The sequence below is a fragment of the Carassius gibelio genome, chromosome A9 (genome assembly GCF_023724105.1).
Source record: "Carassius gibelio isolate Cgi1373 ecotype wild population from Czech Republic chromosome A9, carGib1.2-hapl.c, whole genome shotgun sequence".
In the NCBI taxonomy this organism is placed as follows: domain Eukaryota; kingdom Metazoa; phylum Chordata; class Actinopteri; order Cypriniformes; family Cyprinidae; genus Carassius; species Carassius gibelio.
This window is the reverse complement of record NC_068379.1, coordinates 16,445,601-16,462,163: the sequence shown is the minus strand read 5'-3', so window position 1 is coordinate 16,462,163 and position 16,563 is coordinate 16,445,601. Positions and strand designations below refer to the sequence as shown.

The 16,563-nt window shown below is 36.9% G+C and overlaps 3 protein-coding genes across 25 annotated transcripts in view; 1 reads left to right on the top strand and 2 right to left on the bottom strand.

Moving 5' to 3' along the window:
- Positions 1–31: 31 nt before the first annotated feature.
- On the bottom strand, positions 32–3,324 carry maip1 (matrix AAA peptidase interacting protein 1). Its single transcript, XM_052606048.1, has 5 exons — positions 2,542–3,324; positions 1,607–1,678; positions 1,389–1,515; positions 975–1,128; positions 32–673 (listed from the first exon to the last, which is right to left on the bottom strand). The coding sequence occupies exons 1-5, from the start codon at positions 2,848–2,850 to the stop codon at positions 595–597; spliced, it is 741 nt and encodes a 246-aa protein (XP_052462008.1). The 5' UTR covers positions 2,851–3,324; the 3' UTR covers positions 32–594.
- On the top strand, positions 3,315–8,995 carry LOC128019798 (tRNA wybutosine-synthesizing protein 5). Of its 2 annotated transcripts, none has more exons than XM_052606045.1 (8): positions 3,315–3,457; positions 3,534–3,688; positions 3,767–3,836; positions 6,013–6,057; positions 6,212–6,349; positions 6,774–6,861; positions 8,347–8,463; positions 8,629–8,995. In XM_052606045.1, the coding sequence occupies exons 1-8, from the start codon at positions 3,377–3,379 to the stop codon at positions 8,913–8,915; spliced, it is 981 nt and encodes a 326-aa protein (XP_052462005.1). In that variant the 5' UTR covers positions 3,315–3,376; the 3' UTR covers positions 8,916–8,995. The 2 variants fall into 2 exon arrangements, with proteins under 2 accessions (XP_052462005.1, XP_052462006.1); XM_052606046.1 differs by having other exon boundaries at positions 3,318–3,457; positions 3,539–3,688.
- A 1,731-nt stretch (positions 8,996–10,726) lies between these two features.
- LOC128019796 (leucine-rich repeat flightless-interacting protein 2) overlaps positions 10,727–16,563 on the bottom strand; it is a 40,825-nt gene continuing 34,988 nt past the window's right edge. For 20 of the 22 annotated variants that reach the window (XM_052606019.1, XM_052606026.1, XM_052606021.1 and 17 more), the window contains one exon: positions 13,294–16,382. In XM_052606019.1, coding sequence (XP_052461979.1) covers positions 14,059–16,382 — 2,324 coding nt within the window. In that variant the 3' untranslated portion in view covers positions 13,294–14,058. Of the gene's footprint in view, positions 11,828–11,919; positions 12,025–12,135; positions 12,216–12,391; positions 12,504–12,597; positions 12,648–13,293; positions 16,383–16,563 lie in introns of those variants that run through there. The other 2 variants (XM_052606041.1, XM_052606042.1) reach the window with 1 other exon arrangement.

Genomic DNA, 16,563 nt, shown 5'->3' with positions numbered 1-16,563 from the left:
GGTGACATAGAAAACCAACTAATGTGATTAGTTAAATTTTTAATCACAATTTATTCATGTTGTTGTTTTTTTTGCACTTAAAATATTTTACATAACATAGAAGATTTGATAAAACCGTTACAGAACTTACTGGTCAGTTCATCAATCTGTATAAACCTGTTTTTTCAGAGTATCTAGGCAGCAGACTTTATGTCTTCAACACTAAAGGTGTTAAGATGCCAATGCTCCTGGTTTTTCTTATATCGTTTTACAGTCCAGTTGCACAGTTTTTGCAATGTGCAGTCAACCTGACCCCAAAACTCATCATACAAAGTTTAAAAAAACAACGACGGCACTCTTTTTTTTAAAGACCAACCTGATCAATCAGGAGCCAACCATAAATGACAAACATATTAATGTAAAAGTTATTAATGTGAGATCAGTGAGATGCAATATTCGGAAGCACACAGGAAGTCAACATTTATATCTCTCTATTGCCCAAGTAGCATTATTTCTTTTTTCCCCACTAAATTTTGCCTACATGTTTTGGCATGTTGAGCAATATTAAAGAAAAAAAAAGCATGAAAAAAAATCTCCTCTGCAAGTTAGATACACTTAGTCAAGAAGTTTTGAGTGCTCTATTCTTGTGATGATCCAGTCTGGAATCACACCTTGGGTAAACTCCCTTTGGAATCTGTCAAAAAAAAAAAAAAAAAAAAAAAAAAAAAGGAAAACAAATGACAGACATAAAATGTTATACTGATGTTTGTTATAATTTAGTACAATTATAATTTAGTACAATAATTTAGTACAATTATAACATAATACTAAGATTTCTAGACATTAACTCAATGTATTAAAATAGTAGTTTTCCACTACTCCTAATACAGTAAGTATAGTTAAGTTAAACTGTAATATAAATACAAGAGGCTTCCGATCCATTTCACTTCGAGACTCAACACATGGACAATTAAAACCGTAATCACAATACTCACTCATAATTGGCTGTCAGCAATCTCTTGGTCTCTGGTCTCTCTCCTTCTCCACCAATGACAACCTGGAATATTTTCGCTCCTTCCACACTCTCATCTGGAAGTCTGGCACTCGTCAAGTACCAAAAACGCATCAAAATACTTACATATTTCCTCCCTAAAAGCAATTGTAAAAATTAATAATAATAATAGTCATTCATATTCATTTATGAATGTCTATGTTAGGCAAAATTCTTTTTTTGAAATGGTAACCTACTGAATGAATTCAACATAGCTGGCGTAAACGAAGTCTGATAAATAGGATTAAAATATGCCGAATGCAAGTTGCTTATATTTCCTAAACTACATGGCTACAAATAATAACTAAACATATTACCTGGGTGAATATAGCGTGGTATGAAGCATATAGGGTCTCACCGCTATCATCATAGTAAATTCCCACATCTCCTGTTGTTGTGTACATGATCTCATCGGACTCAGCTGAAAGCGCCCTCTGGTGGCTCACAGGCATTTGAGCGCATTTTTCCTCAAGTTTCCCTATTAGCTATGGGAGGGGATGTTAGATTAATTACTACATATAATCAATATTTTTAAACAGTTAAATAGCAAAGTTATTGGAATGGTCATGTACTTACATCTTTAGCTACTAATCCCTCAAGAGCCTCAAACTGACACTGAGACAGTAATCTTGACACGTGCGAGAAAGCCTGAGAGTAAAAGGAGAAGTTTAAGCATTCCGTTTATCATCTGGGTTACCACGTAACTCAAAATTGCATTAGTTAGGTTCTGCCAGTTAACAAAGTTTATCTGGTCTTTTTGCTTGTTCATACAGTTACACACACACACACACACACACACACACACAAAACATTCATAGACTCTATTGTACAAAGTTCACATACAACCAAAAGTAAGCATAGTAAAAAATTGATTTCCAGCTAATAAAATAAATACATTAAAAAACAACCAAAACATAAAGCAAAAAAGAAAGATAGAAATGTGATTTTGTTTACATACACTGCCGATCAAAATTTTGATTTATTTGATCATAAATACAGAAAAAAACTGTAGTATTGTGAAATATTATTAGAATTTATAAATGGTTTTCTATTTTAATATAATTTCAAATATAATTTAGTGCTGTGATCAAAGCTGAATTTTCAGCATCATTACTCCAGTCACAGTGTCATATCAGAAATCATTATAATAAGCTGATTTAATATCAATACTGGAAACAGTTTTGCTGCTAAATGTTGATGAATACAACAAATAAATATTTTGTAACATTAAACACTACTGTCCAAAAGTTTGGGGTCAGTCATTCCTTTATTTCTTTTGAAAAAAAAAAAGAATGCGATGTGTTAAATTGATAAAAAGTGATAATATGGACTTATATTGTTAGACAATATTTATACTTTAAATAAACACAACAAAAGACATTATAATTCGCCCATAACTATTTCACAGGTGTGTCTTAGCCTGGCCACAATAAAAGAAACTGAACACAGTCATAACTGACTTTATTGATTTATTTTCTATCATATCGAGGCTGTCAGGTTTTGGGAATCACCTGTTTGGCTCCTTCCGTGAACTCCTCGATGCTGAACTCTTTGTCGAAGTAAGCTCGGATGAGAAAGAAGTAGATGCGGGTCCGGAACCAGATGAAGGGGTTTGGGATCCCGACTACCACAACCTTCTGCTTCTGCTCGTGTCTCCTCCGCTCAGAGTCAGAGCTGTACTGGCGAGCATCACTCACCGCGGACGCCACGGGGCCGAGGCGTCTGGACTGAGTCGCTAAAAAGGGCTTCGATGTAAGGAACCGAGTCAGAATCGAAACGGGCCTGTTACAGCTGCAGCACCTCAGTAAGGGCAGCGCCATCTTTCTCCCATCGTCCTCAGTGGACCATCTGTTATTGAAATCCGACTTACAACATACTAAAGAGACAAGAGTTCCACATACGTATAACAGATGTTAACATTAAATCAGTATTTTCCATGCAACGCAGACTTATTTAAATTCTTAATTAAATGTATACTAGATGTTTTGATGTGAACAGAATACGTTAAAGACGTGTCTAGTAGCTATGTCCAATTTGTTCACGAATGAGTCGGTTCACCTAAATAAATCAATTGACTGAATTAGTCTGAGGAGTTTTCGAGTCAACAACTCACCTTCTCATTCAAATTATGATTTAAACACACTTTTTAAGACTTAAAAAACAATATGTCCATGGCGTTACTTGGATGATTTAGTTCAGAGCATTCAGAGACTTGGCTTTTAATTCGGTTCTTTGAAACAAACTGTTTAAAAGAGTCGACTCGCCAAAAAGAGTCGAAATTTCCATTGCGGAAGGCGGAATGGTTCAGATGGCAGCGAATGGAGAGTGAACTGAAAACTGTCCGAAATGGATTGTCAGGAAAAGCTGGAGGTGCCCGTCTACACCGATGTGGACAGAGAGACTTTCTTGAGTGACATCTATCCACTGGTAACTCGTGTATTATATATTAAACAGCCATTTATTGCGGTGTTGTGGGTAAATTAATAACACGTGTATTACTTAGCGTAGACCAGCGGTTCTAAAGCGCGTGCCGCTGGGGCCGTGTATGCGCGCGTGGACAGTGAGTTATCTCGCGCAGAAGGGGGGAGACCGAGAGGTTAAAGTGCATGTGTCCCCAGAGCCCAGGATGGACTTTCTGCATAAGAACTTCGTGTACAGGTGTGTGTGATTTAAGATGAATCCTGTATACCTGAGCTACAAGAAACTGTGGAAGTATAACATAATTCTGTATTTCAGGACACTGCCATTTGACAAGTTGATTCAGAAAGCTGCAGAGGAAAAGCACTCAGATTTCTTCATTAGTGAGGTTAGTTACAATAGAAAGTACATTTTAAAATATTTTTGTTTCTTCATTTTTGAAATCCTTTGATTCTGATATTCTATTTGACAAATATTTTGTGACATTTATGCTAAATGAATACTTATAAGTTTGTATCTTTTGTATCTGTAAAATGTATATTTCAAGCATCTATCTAATTGAGTTCATTAGTGTTTTTTTTTTCTTCATAATTCAGTGTTTCATCATTAATCACTAATCAGTATTTCTGAGTGATTAACATACACTGAACAAAATTATAGCATCTTCACCTCAAGATTGTCTGAGACAGCCACCTGGACAGCTGCTCCAACAATCAGTGCACAAACTGTCAGAGGGAAGCTCATCTGCATGCTTGTTGTCCTCATCAGGGTCTCAACCTGACTGCAGTTCGTCATCGTAAACGACTTGAGTGGGCAAATGCTTACATTTGATGGCGTCTGGCAGTTTGGAGAGGTGTTCTCTTCACGGATGAATCTCGGTTTTCACTGTACAAGGCAGATGGCAGACAGTGTGTATGGTGTCATGTTGGTGAGCGGTTTGCTGATGTCAGCGTTGTGGATCGAGTGGCCCATGGTAGTGGTGGGGTTATGGTATGGGCAGGCGTATGTTATGGACAACGAGCACAGGTGCATTTAATTTATGGCAATTTAAATGCACAGAGATACCGTGACAAGATCCTGAGGCCCATTGTTGTGCCATTCATCCATTACCATCAATTTATTTTGCAGCATGATAATGCACGGCCCCATGTTGCCAGGATCTGTTCATAATTCCTTGAAGCTGGAAACATCCCAGTTCTTACATGGCCAACATACTCACTGGACATGTCACCTATGGAGCATGTTTGGGATCCTCTGGATCGGTGTATACGACAGCATGTTCCAGTTCCTGCTAATATCCAGCAACTTCAGACAGCCATTGAAGAGGAGTGGACCAACATTCCACAGGCCACAATCAACATCCTGATCAACTCTATGTGAAGGAGATGTGTTGCACTGGGTGAGGCAAATGATGGTCACACCAGATGCCGACTGGTTTTCAGCCCCTCCCCGAACCCCCCAATACAGTAAAACTGCTCAATTTTTAGTTCCCTTTTATTGAAGTCAGCCTAAGGCACACCTGTGCAATATTCATGCTGTCAAGATTCAAGATTTTTATTCGTCACATACACAATTAGAGCATATATAACCAGCAGTGAAATGTGAGTAAATCAGCATCTTGATATGCTGCAGCTAGACTTTTGACGGGCACCAAACAAAAGACAGCACATCACTCCGGTGCTGCGTTCTCTTCATTGGTTACCAGTCATGTTTAGGATTGATATCAAGATTTTACTGGTTGTTTTCAAAGCTTTACATAATTTGTCTCCAAACTATAATTCCAATCTTATAGAGCCCTACATTTCAGTTAGGTCTTTAAGATCATCAAATCAATTGTTGCTAGTTACTCCTCAGTCCAAAAAGAAGTCAAAAGGTGATTGTGCTTTCTCAGTAGCAGGCCTTAAACTGTGTAACAATCTCCCTCTTTATATTCGACAAGCTCCATCAGTGAAGGTCTTTAGGTCTCAGCTGAAGACTTGTCTTATTAGCTTGGCTTTTTAAGTAGTTCTTGTTTAATTCTGTACTTGTAAATTTGTATGTCTATTTTGTTTTATTTTACTCTCTGAAGCACTTTGGACAACGAAGTTGTGTATAAGTGTGCAATACTAATAAGTTGAAGTTGATATGCCACACTTGTGAGGTGGATGGATTATCTCAGCAAAGGAGAAGTGCTCACTATCACAGATTTAGACAGATTTGTGAACCATATTTGAGAGAAATAGGCCTCTTGTGTACATAGAAAAAGTCTTAGATCTTTGAGTTCAGCTCATGAAAAATGGGGGCAAAAACAAAACTGTTGTGTTTAATATTTTGTTCAGTGTAGATCAATGGTTCCCAACCTTTTCCAACTCGCAGCCCACACAACCATACATTTCTGTGGTCCATAATATGCAAAACATTTTTTGTCAGTAACTAAAGGCTGTATCAAAGGTTTTACAGGTTTGGAATGACATGAGGGTGTCTATACCGCATGAGGGTGTCTACCCCGCTAAACTGTTGTGACCCAGTGGAGGTCTGCGGCCCACAGCTTGAAAACTGCTGATAGATCTTCTTGTTCCCAACAGGATGAAAGCTACTACTTGCGCTCACTTGGAGAAGATGTTCGTAAGGTAGCATTTATATTACATTTAGTAATGAATATTGTACCTATTTGGGAATATGGAGTTTTACTTGAATGTAGGCTGCAATGTGTCAGCATATGCACTGTAGAATGCCTGGATTATATATTTCACATATATTTATACGGATTCCTTTGCCTTTCAGGAACCAGCTGATTTAAGGAAGCAGTTCCCTGAGCTGGCAGAGGATTTCCATATACCCCAGTTCTTTGAGCCAGAGCAGTTTTTCTCCAGTGTCTTTCGCATCAGTTCCCCTGGTCTGCAGCTTTGGACACACTACGATGTGAGTTATCCATGCCAATAGGTGACACTGATCAAGGTTTTTTTTTTTTTTTTTTTTTTTTTGCAGAAAAGAAATGAAATGTTGATCAATTGAATGTGTTTATTTAGGGAATGTCTCTTTACACAAAGCTTGAATCTCCAAGCTTGTTAACTGGTTTTTATTTACACCAACTCTGCACATCATTGCTCAGTTTACCCATAACACAAATAGAAACAGACACTGTGAATTATTTTGTTTTAACATGTTAGAAAAGAGGTTCTTATCTTCACTTATGCTGCATGTATTTGTAGAACAGTAATGCACCCTCTAATCGGTATTTAAAGTATGTAACAGGGGAACCCACTCCATCTTTCTACCAAGGCATCCTTGGTCAAAAAAGGTTGAAGACCTTTTTAACCACTCTTATTTTAATGTTTACTATCAGATAATGGACAACCTTCTCGCTCAAGTTACAGGAAGAAAGCGTGTTGTTCTGTACAGCCCTAAAGACGCCCTTTATCTCTACCTCACAGGTAGTACTTAACAAAATGTATATAATTCTATATATATATATATATATATATATATATATATATATATATATATATATATATATATATTAGGGCCGGGACTTTAACACGTTAATTGAGATTAATTAATTACACAAAAAATAACGCATTAACTAAGATTAATTAATTACAGAAAAAAAATTCCCGCATTTTTAATAACGTATTTTTGCACCGCGGAACGTTTCTCACTGGATGAGTTTCGGCGGACCGATTATACTGAAGCACCAACTAGCGTTCGCATATCACCGCAGCAGCACATCGAGCCTCAAGTATCATCTAAACGCAAAACATATAGCAGCTAGCGTGGACTTTACACTTTATGTTGAACTATGTATTATTTTGTTGGTGCAACTGGCAGTTTATGTTAAACTCTTTATTGTTTTGGCCAAGGTTATTGAGAGTTGGACTTCGTATGTTATGGTATGTTCTAATAGTCAGTGTTTCCAATTTTCTGAATGTAATTGACAGTATTGTGTTTTACTTAAAAACACTTTACAGAAGGTTCCAGCACCTATAAGCTTCCTGAATTTCTGAAATGTACTATTTCTAAATTGTTTCTAAATATGCTATTGCTACACTTAATGTCAAAAATTGCACTGGTCTGCTAGACTTGGTTGAACAAAAATAAACAATATTTTGTTGCTTAAGCTTATGTATTCAGTCATTATTCAATGGTATACTATAAATCTATGTAAAAAAAAAAAAAATTCTCACTGTTCTCAGGTCAAATATTTATATGCGATTAAAATGCGATTAATTTCGATTAATTAATTACAAAGCCTCTAATTAATTAGATTAATTTTTTTAATCGAGTCCCGGCCCTAATATATATATATATATATGTGTGTGTGTGTGTGTGGTATTTATGTATGTATGTGTGTGTGTGTGACCCTGGACCACAAAACCAGTCTTAAGTGTATTTATTTATTTTTTTTATTTTAAAGCTGAATAAATAAGCTTTCCATTTATGCATTGTTTATTATTGTTTACAATCTGACAATATTTGGCCAAGATACAATTATTAGAAAATCTGGAAACTGAGGGTGAAAAAAAAATCTAAATACTGAGGAAAATCGCTTTTAAAGTTGTCCAAATGAAGATCTTAGCAATGTATATTACTAATCAAAAACTAAGTTTTGATATTTTTATGGTAGGAAATTAAAAAAATATCTTCATGGAGCATGATCTTTACTTAATATCCTAATGATTTTTAGCATAAAAGAAAAATCAATAATTTTGACCCATTCAATGTTATTTTGGCTATTGCTAAAAATATACCCCGGCGACTTAAGACTGTTTTTTTTTGGTCCCAGGGTCACATTTACATATATATAATTTGTATATGTATATACACACAACACATACATAATAGTAAACAAAGTGTGTGATAATGTTTGAACTAAATGTTAATTTAATTCACTGTAACTTAAATTGTGACAAAATTTTTAGGGGATAAGTCTGAAGTTTTGGACATTGACACTCCTGATCTGCAGCTTTATCCTGAGTTTGTGAAAGCGAGTCGCTACGAGTGTATTCTGGAACCAGGAGACCTGCTCTTCATTCCAGGTATTCTATTCTTAAACCAGACCAACAAGTTATACATAATTACAGCACTATTACAGAATACTATTTTTAACATTGTGAGCTATACATACATCTAAATGTGCTCAAATCCTGAAGTAGAGCTGAAATGCATTCGGAAATATACTTATTTTATTTGTTTTTCCTCAGCTCTTTGGTTTCACAATACTCTGGCTCTCCAGTTTGGAGTTGGTGTCAATGTGTTCTGGAGGCATCTACCACTTGAGAGTTATGATAAGAAAGATCCATATGGAAACAAAGACCCAGTAGCAGCCACTCGAGCCCTGCAGTCTCTGGAGAGGACTTTAGGCATCTTGGAAGAGCTGCCACCTGATTATCGGGATTTCTATGCTCGTCGCATGGTGCTGCGGATTCAAAGCCGGGCCTACCTTAGACAACCTATGAATGCTGTCGAAGCAAATTTAGACAATGCATAGTTCTCTCACTGTTTAAACTGGAATGGAGCTATGGAGCCTGAGAATGACAATAAACACATTTTAGTTCCTTTCCAAAGCAATCTGAGAGTCAAAGTCTCTTCTTGCAATATGAGATGTGACATAAATGCTTTTGTCATTCAAGGGAATTTTGTACAGGAATTTTGTACAAGTGTTTGATTTCTTTGTGTAGAAATTAAAATAACTGCTTTAGCAAATATGTTTTTATTAAATTAATATATTAATATACTGCTTGTTTATAAGTATGGTCTCTCAACTCATCGTCATTGGATTATCGTCATTGGATATCACAGACTGTGATGACCTGCCATTTGAAAAAAAAGAAAGAAATTACTTCATTCATTCTACCTACTTAATTGCCTATTTACTTATTTTTAGTGTACATGTTTGTTTTCTTGGATTTTTTTCTTACCTGTGCATTGTAGTAGAATGTTTTTACTACAATGGTGAGTGACTGCAAATTTCTCTTTTATGACCAATGGGGCCTGCCATTTTCAAAAGCAGCGTAAGCTAAATTGATTGTAGAGAAACGCAGCCGTGATCATTGGTAAGATTTTCTTTGTTTTCTTTTTTTGGAAAGTAAGAGAAAACTGATCCTTATTTTCTTCTTTTGCTATATGAGCAAATGGAACAACTACAGAAGTTTACCCAACTATGACAACTTCAGCCTCCACCCTTTTCAAGAAAACACGAAACAAGTTCTAAGTTGGCGATAGCTAATAAATTCTTCACAACTGCACGGATTTGTTTACCTCAGCACCGTGGGACTCTGACAAAGTAAAAGAAAAGGATTTGTTTTTTACCATCTACAGTAAGTTTTTTGATTGTATTCATTTGCCCGTTAACGAAAGTGTATTTATATTTAGAGGTTATCTAAATGGTAAACAGTGTTTTCCCAGCTGGCATTTCAACGTTGAAATTACGTCTGGTAATGGTTGAAGCAACGTTGAATTACATTGAATTGAATTACACCATTTTACCTTAATCACGGTGAATTACGGTCGTGCTGGAGTCCTTCGATTAACGCTGAATGAGGTGTATATTTTAAAAAGTGAATCAACGTTCATAACACACTTATGTTTCACCGTCGTACCGTGCACAATGTATAAATAGACAGTTGTAGGTTCAATTAGATCCTTTTCATTTAGATCAACACTACATGATAAAGGTTTAAAATCAAATGACTGCAGCAATGGCTTTACAATCAACTTCAATAAACTACCACATGCTCAAAATTGTAAAACAGCAGTTTTAGAAACATGCTGTACAAAACAGATGAAAATAATCGCAAACTTTATTTGCAGAGTATCCATAGACGTATTGTTAAAACATGTAGAATAACGATTCAAATTCTCAGCACAAGTGTACAAGAGAATTTTGCTCGTGAGAGAACCAGGGGGTGGAAGTAGAACCAACACAGAATCGCCAGGGCAAAGGTCTCTTTTTACAGCTCTTTTGTCAAAACGTGCCTTCATCTTAGTCTGAGCAGTGGAAAGATGAAGTTTGGCAAGACTTTGGGCTTTGTGCAACCTCTCACAGATAAAAGTGACATAATCGTCGACAGGAACGGGTTTATAACCTTTCCTAATGTAATATTTAGTAATAGTAATATTTTAAATAAAATATATATATTTTTGACAGGTCAGAAATACACGAGGCAAAATTATCTCTAATAATTGGCTGATTTATTTCAAATACACACATAGTATGTAGTTCACAGTACCCTGACTCTCCAGTGTTGGTCTGTTTTGAAGGCCTATCTTAAGTGAATGTATATATAGACTACAGACAACTTATTTAACAACATTTTATTGCAGATCATAACATAACAGTTCAGTTTTCATAAAGTTAATGTATAATTGGTTTAAAGCGTTTGTAAACAGGATGGAGCCGCCTCTCTTCCGGGATGGTGATAATAAATGATATTTGTGATCACAGTCTTCCACAATCAATGCATCAGAGGTTGCTGCTCAGCCTGAAATCCTTGAACAACTTCCTGATGTAAGTGGTTGAATTTCACCATCAATGCAACAACAAAATACACTAACAATCAGTATTCCAATACATCCTTGTTTATATCACATCAGTCTTTCTGACATGTAGGGGACAGCATGTTAGGAAGACCCTTATATACAATTCATTAGAGGAAACACATGATTAAAAGAAGCGACCTCAATATTACTCGAGAACCTTTGGCTTCAGGTACATAAGGAATATCTAGTCGACTCAACTAGTGATAAAATATATTTTAGAGTGGAACACATGAAAGCATCAAACACGCACAATCATGCATACTTGTCTGTCTAGTTTTAGTGAATCAACAGGTTTCTTTATCTTAAATCAAACAAATGATCTCCCAGACATCCTAGAGCTGGACAACATGTCCTGATTGTCACAATCACATTCAGAATTTCAAAGAGTAACTTTTAAGATCCTTCTCTTAATAATCTCGGGCAGAATTGTGCTTTGAATCGGTTCAGTCACAGCAACATTCAAATGTGACAATTACCATTTTAACTTTTTGAACCACAGTGTTTGTGCATTTGAATGAAGCACACTTAGAGTCCTCCTGCATCCTTCAGAAAGTCCTGACTGGGTTCTCCAAAGATGAAGAACTCAAGCTAAATGGATAAACAGGAGGAAACGGCACAGTTGAAGAATACAATGTATCACTGTTCTCATGGGCTTGTTTATAATTTTCTTAACTTTGCATTAGGTGCAGAATGATGGGAAATGCCCAGTGGCAATGGTGATTTCGGGCAGATTATGGGACAGATCTGAAATCATTAGGGAGTTGTTGCTGTTCCCCGGCCACTCTTCACCTTCTCTAGCCTTTTCGAGAGGTGGCTGTTACTGGACTCCAACTCTTCAATCTTGTCCAGTGCAGAGCGTAACTACCATGAAAAAAGTTGTGCAAGCCATTAATTTTATTGTATGTACATTTAAGTAGAACTTTTTTTTTAAAACAGCTATTTGGCTACTGTACCTCACGCTGCAGTTTGCGTTTTTCAGCTTTGAGTTCGTCCTCCACCCTCTCAGCGTTTTCAGATGCAGCTTTGTAACGTGTCACCTGACCCTCGAGCCTTGTGACCTACAACACGAGTTAATTCAAACAACTTCAAAAGTTATTTCACTATTTCATATTTTAAAAGGGTAAAATGTGTTACTATTATTAGCAATAGAATATACTAAAGGAACTCACATTCTGTTCAAGCGCTGTGACTTCTTGCTCTGATTTCACAAGCTTAAATCTGAGGTCATTGATTTGTCTGTGGGCATCCCCTGAAATAAAGAACATTTGCACATTTCTCAACATCTCGGGCTGAGGGTCTTACTTGCTCTGGCAATAAACCAAACTTGTTCAAAATGATTGCTAACAATGTAATGAATATTGTGAGCTGAAGAAAAGTTTCTAACACATCTGCCCTGAAGCTGACTGAGTGCAGGCAGTTTCTTACTCTGTAGATCCATGATGTTGGAGTCAGTGCCGTTCTCCAGCACATCTCTGTCTGGGCCGGACGCGTCCTCTATACCATTCTTCTGCTGAAGTTGACCTTTCAATCTCCTAACCTGAACAGAAAAAAAACTGAAAACCATGCTTGTAATGCCACAAAATGTAAATGGCCAAAGTCAATGTAAAGTACAGTAACTGTCAGAAACACACCTGCTCTATTAAGTTTTCCCTCTCATCAACCAGCTTTCGCAGACGAATTTCTGAAAAGCAAGTTCAACAGATAGACAATTAGACAATAACAGATTAAAATTTAATTGTATTCAACTGAATATGATAACCACTTTTGGGTACATTCATAAATTATTAACAACTGTTAAACATCTAAAACATGTCTTTTACAATAATCAAATATTACACGTTAATGTTAAAACTAATTCCAAGGTTAGACAGGAAACATTTCACATACCAGGGGTGGGAGGAGCCAAATGCATGGAGGGGGAGGAGTCAGGGCATGCAACTAGTGAGGCTATCCTATGCTGGGATGTGAATGATGAGGATGGACAACATGCAGAAACTTCAGTGACATTAGAGGCTTCAGCCTCATGTAGTCAAATCTCTCAGCGTTCACTCGATCAGTACATCTATTACATGGCAGTGTTTTTCATGATGTGAGCTTACTTGAGGTTATGCGATGAGTGTGTGACGTACTATAATTCATATCCTAAAAATGAAAACTTTCATGGTTAAAAAAATAAATCAATATTTTAAATCAATAATTTATTATTATCTGAAGCAGTTTAATTAAAGTTCCTCATTCATTGTATAATAAAAAAAAATTCAGTCAGCTGGGAAATTAAGATTAAATATTTCTGCTATGACACAACAAATAAACAACAGTGTAAAATCTATTTTTTCTTAAGTTTTATTTTAACATAAATGGTTCAGTTAACATAAACTGGGTCTCAATGTCCCAACAGCATCTTCACCAAACAGAATAAAATATTTACATTTGTTTTCAATCATATCTCCCAATGAATTATTTGTAAAAAACAAAAAGTAAATACAAAGCTGCAGGCAAAAAATTTAGAGGAATGTTTAATAGGGGTTGACACAAAATACATGTTTTTTTTTTGTTTGTTTGTTTTTTTTACCACAATTTTAAACAACATAACCATTTAAACCAAATACATTACGGGTCCTTTGTAACTGAAAATATTATAATGAAGAAGCTGCTAAACATGACTGCAGCACAGACAGAAAGCTGGTAATTTCCAAAAGAGAAACACGTATTACTCATACACTTAGTTTTGTACATTAGTATGAGAAACATTTTATTCATGCTCTTGTAAAATTTCATAATAAATATGACACTTTATACCCATTACTGCTAGCATTTAACGTGTGATTGGTTTTGGGATTTTAAACATGGTTTGAATTAATTTCCTGTGTTCATTCAGTATTGTTAATTAGGTGTAAAACATTCATGCATAAAATATATTTGCTGAAACAGCTGCCGTGACTGATAATTGGGCTTGACTGTAAGATCACTTTGGTTATTTAGGGTTCTCCAAAGTAAATGGACCCCCCAAAAATTTCACTAGGACCTACGTAAGTGCAAATGACTTCTTAAATTGAAGATGCTGAGAAGAGACTTAGCAATTTCCCTATCTATTAAGACATTTTACAATCTTCTTTCCCCTTGCCCTTCCCTTTCCCGCTTTTCTTGGATTCTTTTCTTTCATCTTGCCTGTTGCTTTCTGCGGTTTGCTTCTCAACGTCCTGATCTTCTGAAAAATTTGATGCCTTTTCTTCGTGGTGAATAGAACTATTAACCTCTTGGCCTACATTTCTTGTCTCCACCTCTGAGATCAGATTAACTCCTTCATCGAGTGTCACATCTTCTGATGCCTGTCGATGCTCCTCAAATGTGTCTTCTTTAATTCCAGTAATATCATGCTCCTGATCATTAGCTCTGACTTCACTGTTGATTTGGCTGTCCTCTGTTAAACATACTTCTACATCTGTTGTTGTTTGTGGGTTTTCTGTGTCTTGTCCGTCATCTTTCTGCTCCTTTTGCTTTGATTCCTGATCTGCAAGTTCTAGATGTTCATCTTCTTGAGTTTGGTCCACATTAGTGACATTGCTTTGGTGTTCCTGGCTTGCTTCTTGGACATTTTCATTTAAAATACTAACTTTCTCATTTGGCTGATCTTGAACATTTTTTAGAGGGGCATCCGATGATGCTTCAAGATCCATTTCATCAAAATCAAATGATTCTCCTTCATCTTCCTCTTCCTCATCTTCTTTCTTGAGCTCTTGAGAAGCCACATCTGACTTTACCACTTCTTCATCTTCAGGCAGTTGCACTTCAAGTGTAACCTGATTTTGGATTGAGCTTTCCTTCTCATCTTCTTCTGCCTTGGGGTTTTGGTCAAAAGCATCTGATTCTCCAACTGATTCCTGAATTGCTTCATTGGGAGACAGGTGTTCCTCATGCACAACCTGAACCTGGGTTTCAATTAAAGAAGTGTTGTCGACATGGCTTCCATCAAACTCCATTTCAGTAGGCACTTTGAGATTTTCTTTATCCAGTCCATCTTGTGTCTCAACCTCTTCCTTGTCCAGTTCTGCTTCAATACTCTCTTGAAGTTGGCTTTCCATTGGCTGGTCAACAGGTTGTTCCTGGATTACCCTTTCAGCTTCATTTTCCACCTTCTCCATTACAGGGGAAGTGGGATGAGCAGAGTCATCTTGATCTTCAGGGTCGGTGGTCCCATCAAGATCAATATTCTGAAGCTTTTCCTCCTGTTCTTCTACTTCGCAGTTAAGATGACTCTCCACTTCCTTGATGTCTGACGATTCAGATTTCAACTCCGGGTTCTCAGAGCTGCTGGTGGACTCGACACACTCTTCAACAGCATCCATGGACTGAACAGAAGGTTCCTGAGGCAATGAAGTCTTTGTTTCTGAAGATATAACCTCACAGCTAAATATTACAGCTTCAGAGTCAGGATTTGTTGAAACCTCGGTGTGTTCATCAATTTTGTTTGTCGGATTAGAGATAATGTTGTTGGCCAGATCACCTGAAAGCACATCACTGCCAGATTCAGGGCAATCAAAATTTGAGACTGTTTTAGAAATACTTGCTAAATCAGCTTCATCTGTAACTAACAGAATTTTATCTTGAGCATCATCCGCATTTATATTTGTGCTTGCGGTTTCCATACCATCCAATTCACTGGTTCCTTTATCATCATGTGGGACGTCTGTATTCATTGTTGTTTCAGAGTTATCATTCCCCAAGGGATCCTGATGGTCTCCTTCTAGATCACCCTCAGTTTTTTGGTTTGAAATCTCTTCACTACAAACTGTTTCATTCATGTCATCTTTCTTTGTGTCACTCTCTTGCTTGTCACTCTGTTTCTGCTTCTGCTTGTTTTTCTTCTTCTTTTTCTTCTTTTTATTTGAAGCACTGGCACCTTGGGTTTTAGCAAGGTTCTCTGTCTGAGCTGATTCTACAGGCTCCTCTTTAAGTTTATGATCAAGCGCCGTCTCACCAGGTTTATCACTTTCATCATGGACTGAACCAGAGACAGACTCTGAAGGAGTTTCCTCTTTGATGACCTCGCTAGGTTTGACACATTCTCTCTCTTGTTGATCTGTCTCCAAATGTCCATCCTTTTGAACTTTGCTCCCCAATTCCACAGTATTACCTCTTAAATCTTCTGGTATATGTGCCTCAGATTTGATCTCCTCCTTGGGTCTTGTTGCAGTGAGTTCATCATCACCAACAGAACTTGACGGTTCTTCAGGTCTTTTTTCAAGCTGCTCTACACCCTGTGTCACCTGGCTCCCAAGTTCTCCATTCTCCATACTTGCTTCTAAAGGTGTGTTTGAAGAACTGAACTGGGCATGTGAAATCTGCTGATTCCCTGGTGCCCCGTCATCCAAATCTTTTTGTTGCTTGTCTTTACACACCTTCAACTGATGAGTGCCTGGGAGATGATTGAGGTGTCAGTAGTTAAAGCCAAAAGACACATGTCTGTAGAAGCCATTGAATATTTGCCAAATGTTTAGAGCGAGAAGAAAAAGACAGATAGAAAGGAGCGGAAAAAGACTCCATGGCAAAGCTCTTAATCCCATACAAATCAAAAGTGTTGAAAGATGTCCCAAAGA

Bases quoted from the DNA above. Each gene is read 5' to 3' on its own strand.
- maip1 (XM_052606048.1), bottom strand. From the start codon at position 2,850: ATGGCGCTGCCCTTACTGAGGTGCTGCAGCTGTAACAGGCCCGTTTCG. The intron at 1,516-1,606 runs GTAAGTACATGA...CCCCTCCCATAG, and splicing joins AGGGATTAGTAGCTAAAGAT to CTAATAGGGAAACTTGAGGA. The intron at 674-974 runs GTGAGTATTGTG...TTTTTTTGACAG, and splicing joins TTGCTGACAGCCAATTATGA to ATTCCAAAGGGAGTTTACCC.
- LOC128019798 (XM_052606045.1), top strand. From the start codon at position 3,377: ATGGATTGTCAGGAAAAGCTGGAGGTGCCCGTCTACACCGATGTGGAC. The intron at 3,837-6,012 runs GTTAGTTACAAT...TGTTCCCAACAG, and splicing joins CAGATTTCTTCATTAGTGAG to GATGAAAGCTACTACTTGCG. The intron at 8,464-8,628 runs GTATTCTATTCT...GTTTTTCCTCAG, and splicing joins AGACCTGCTCTTCATTCCAG to CTCTTTGGTTTCACAATACT.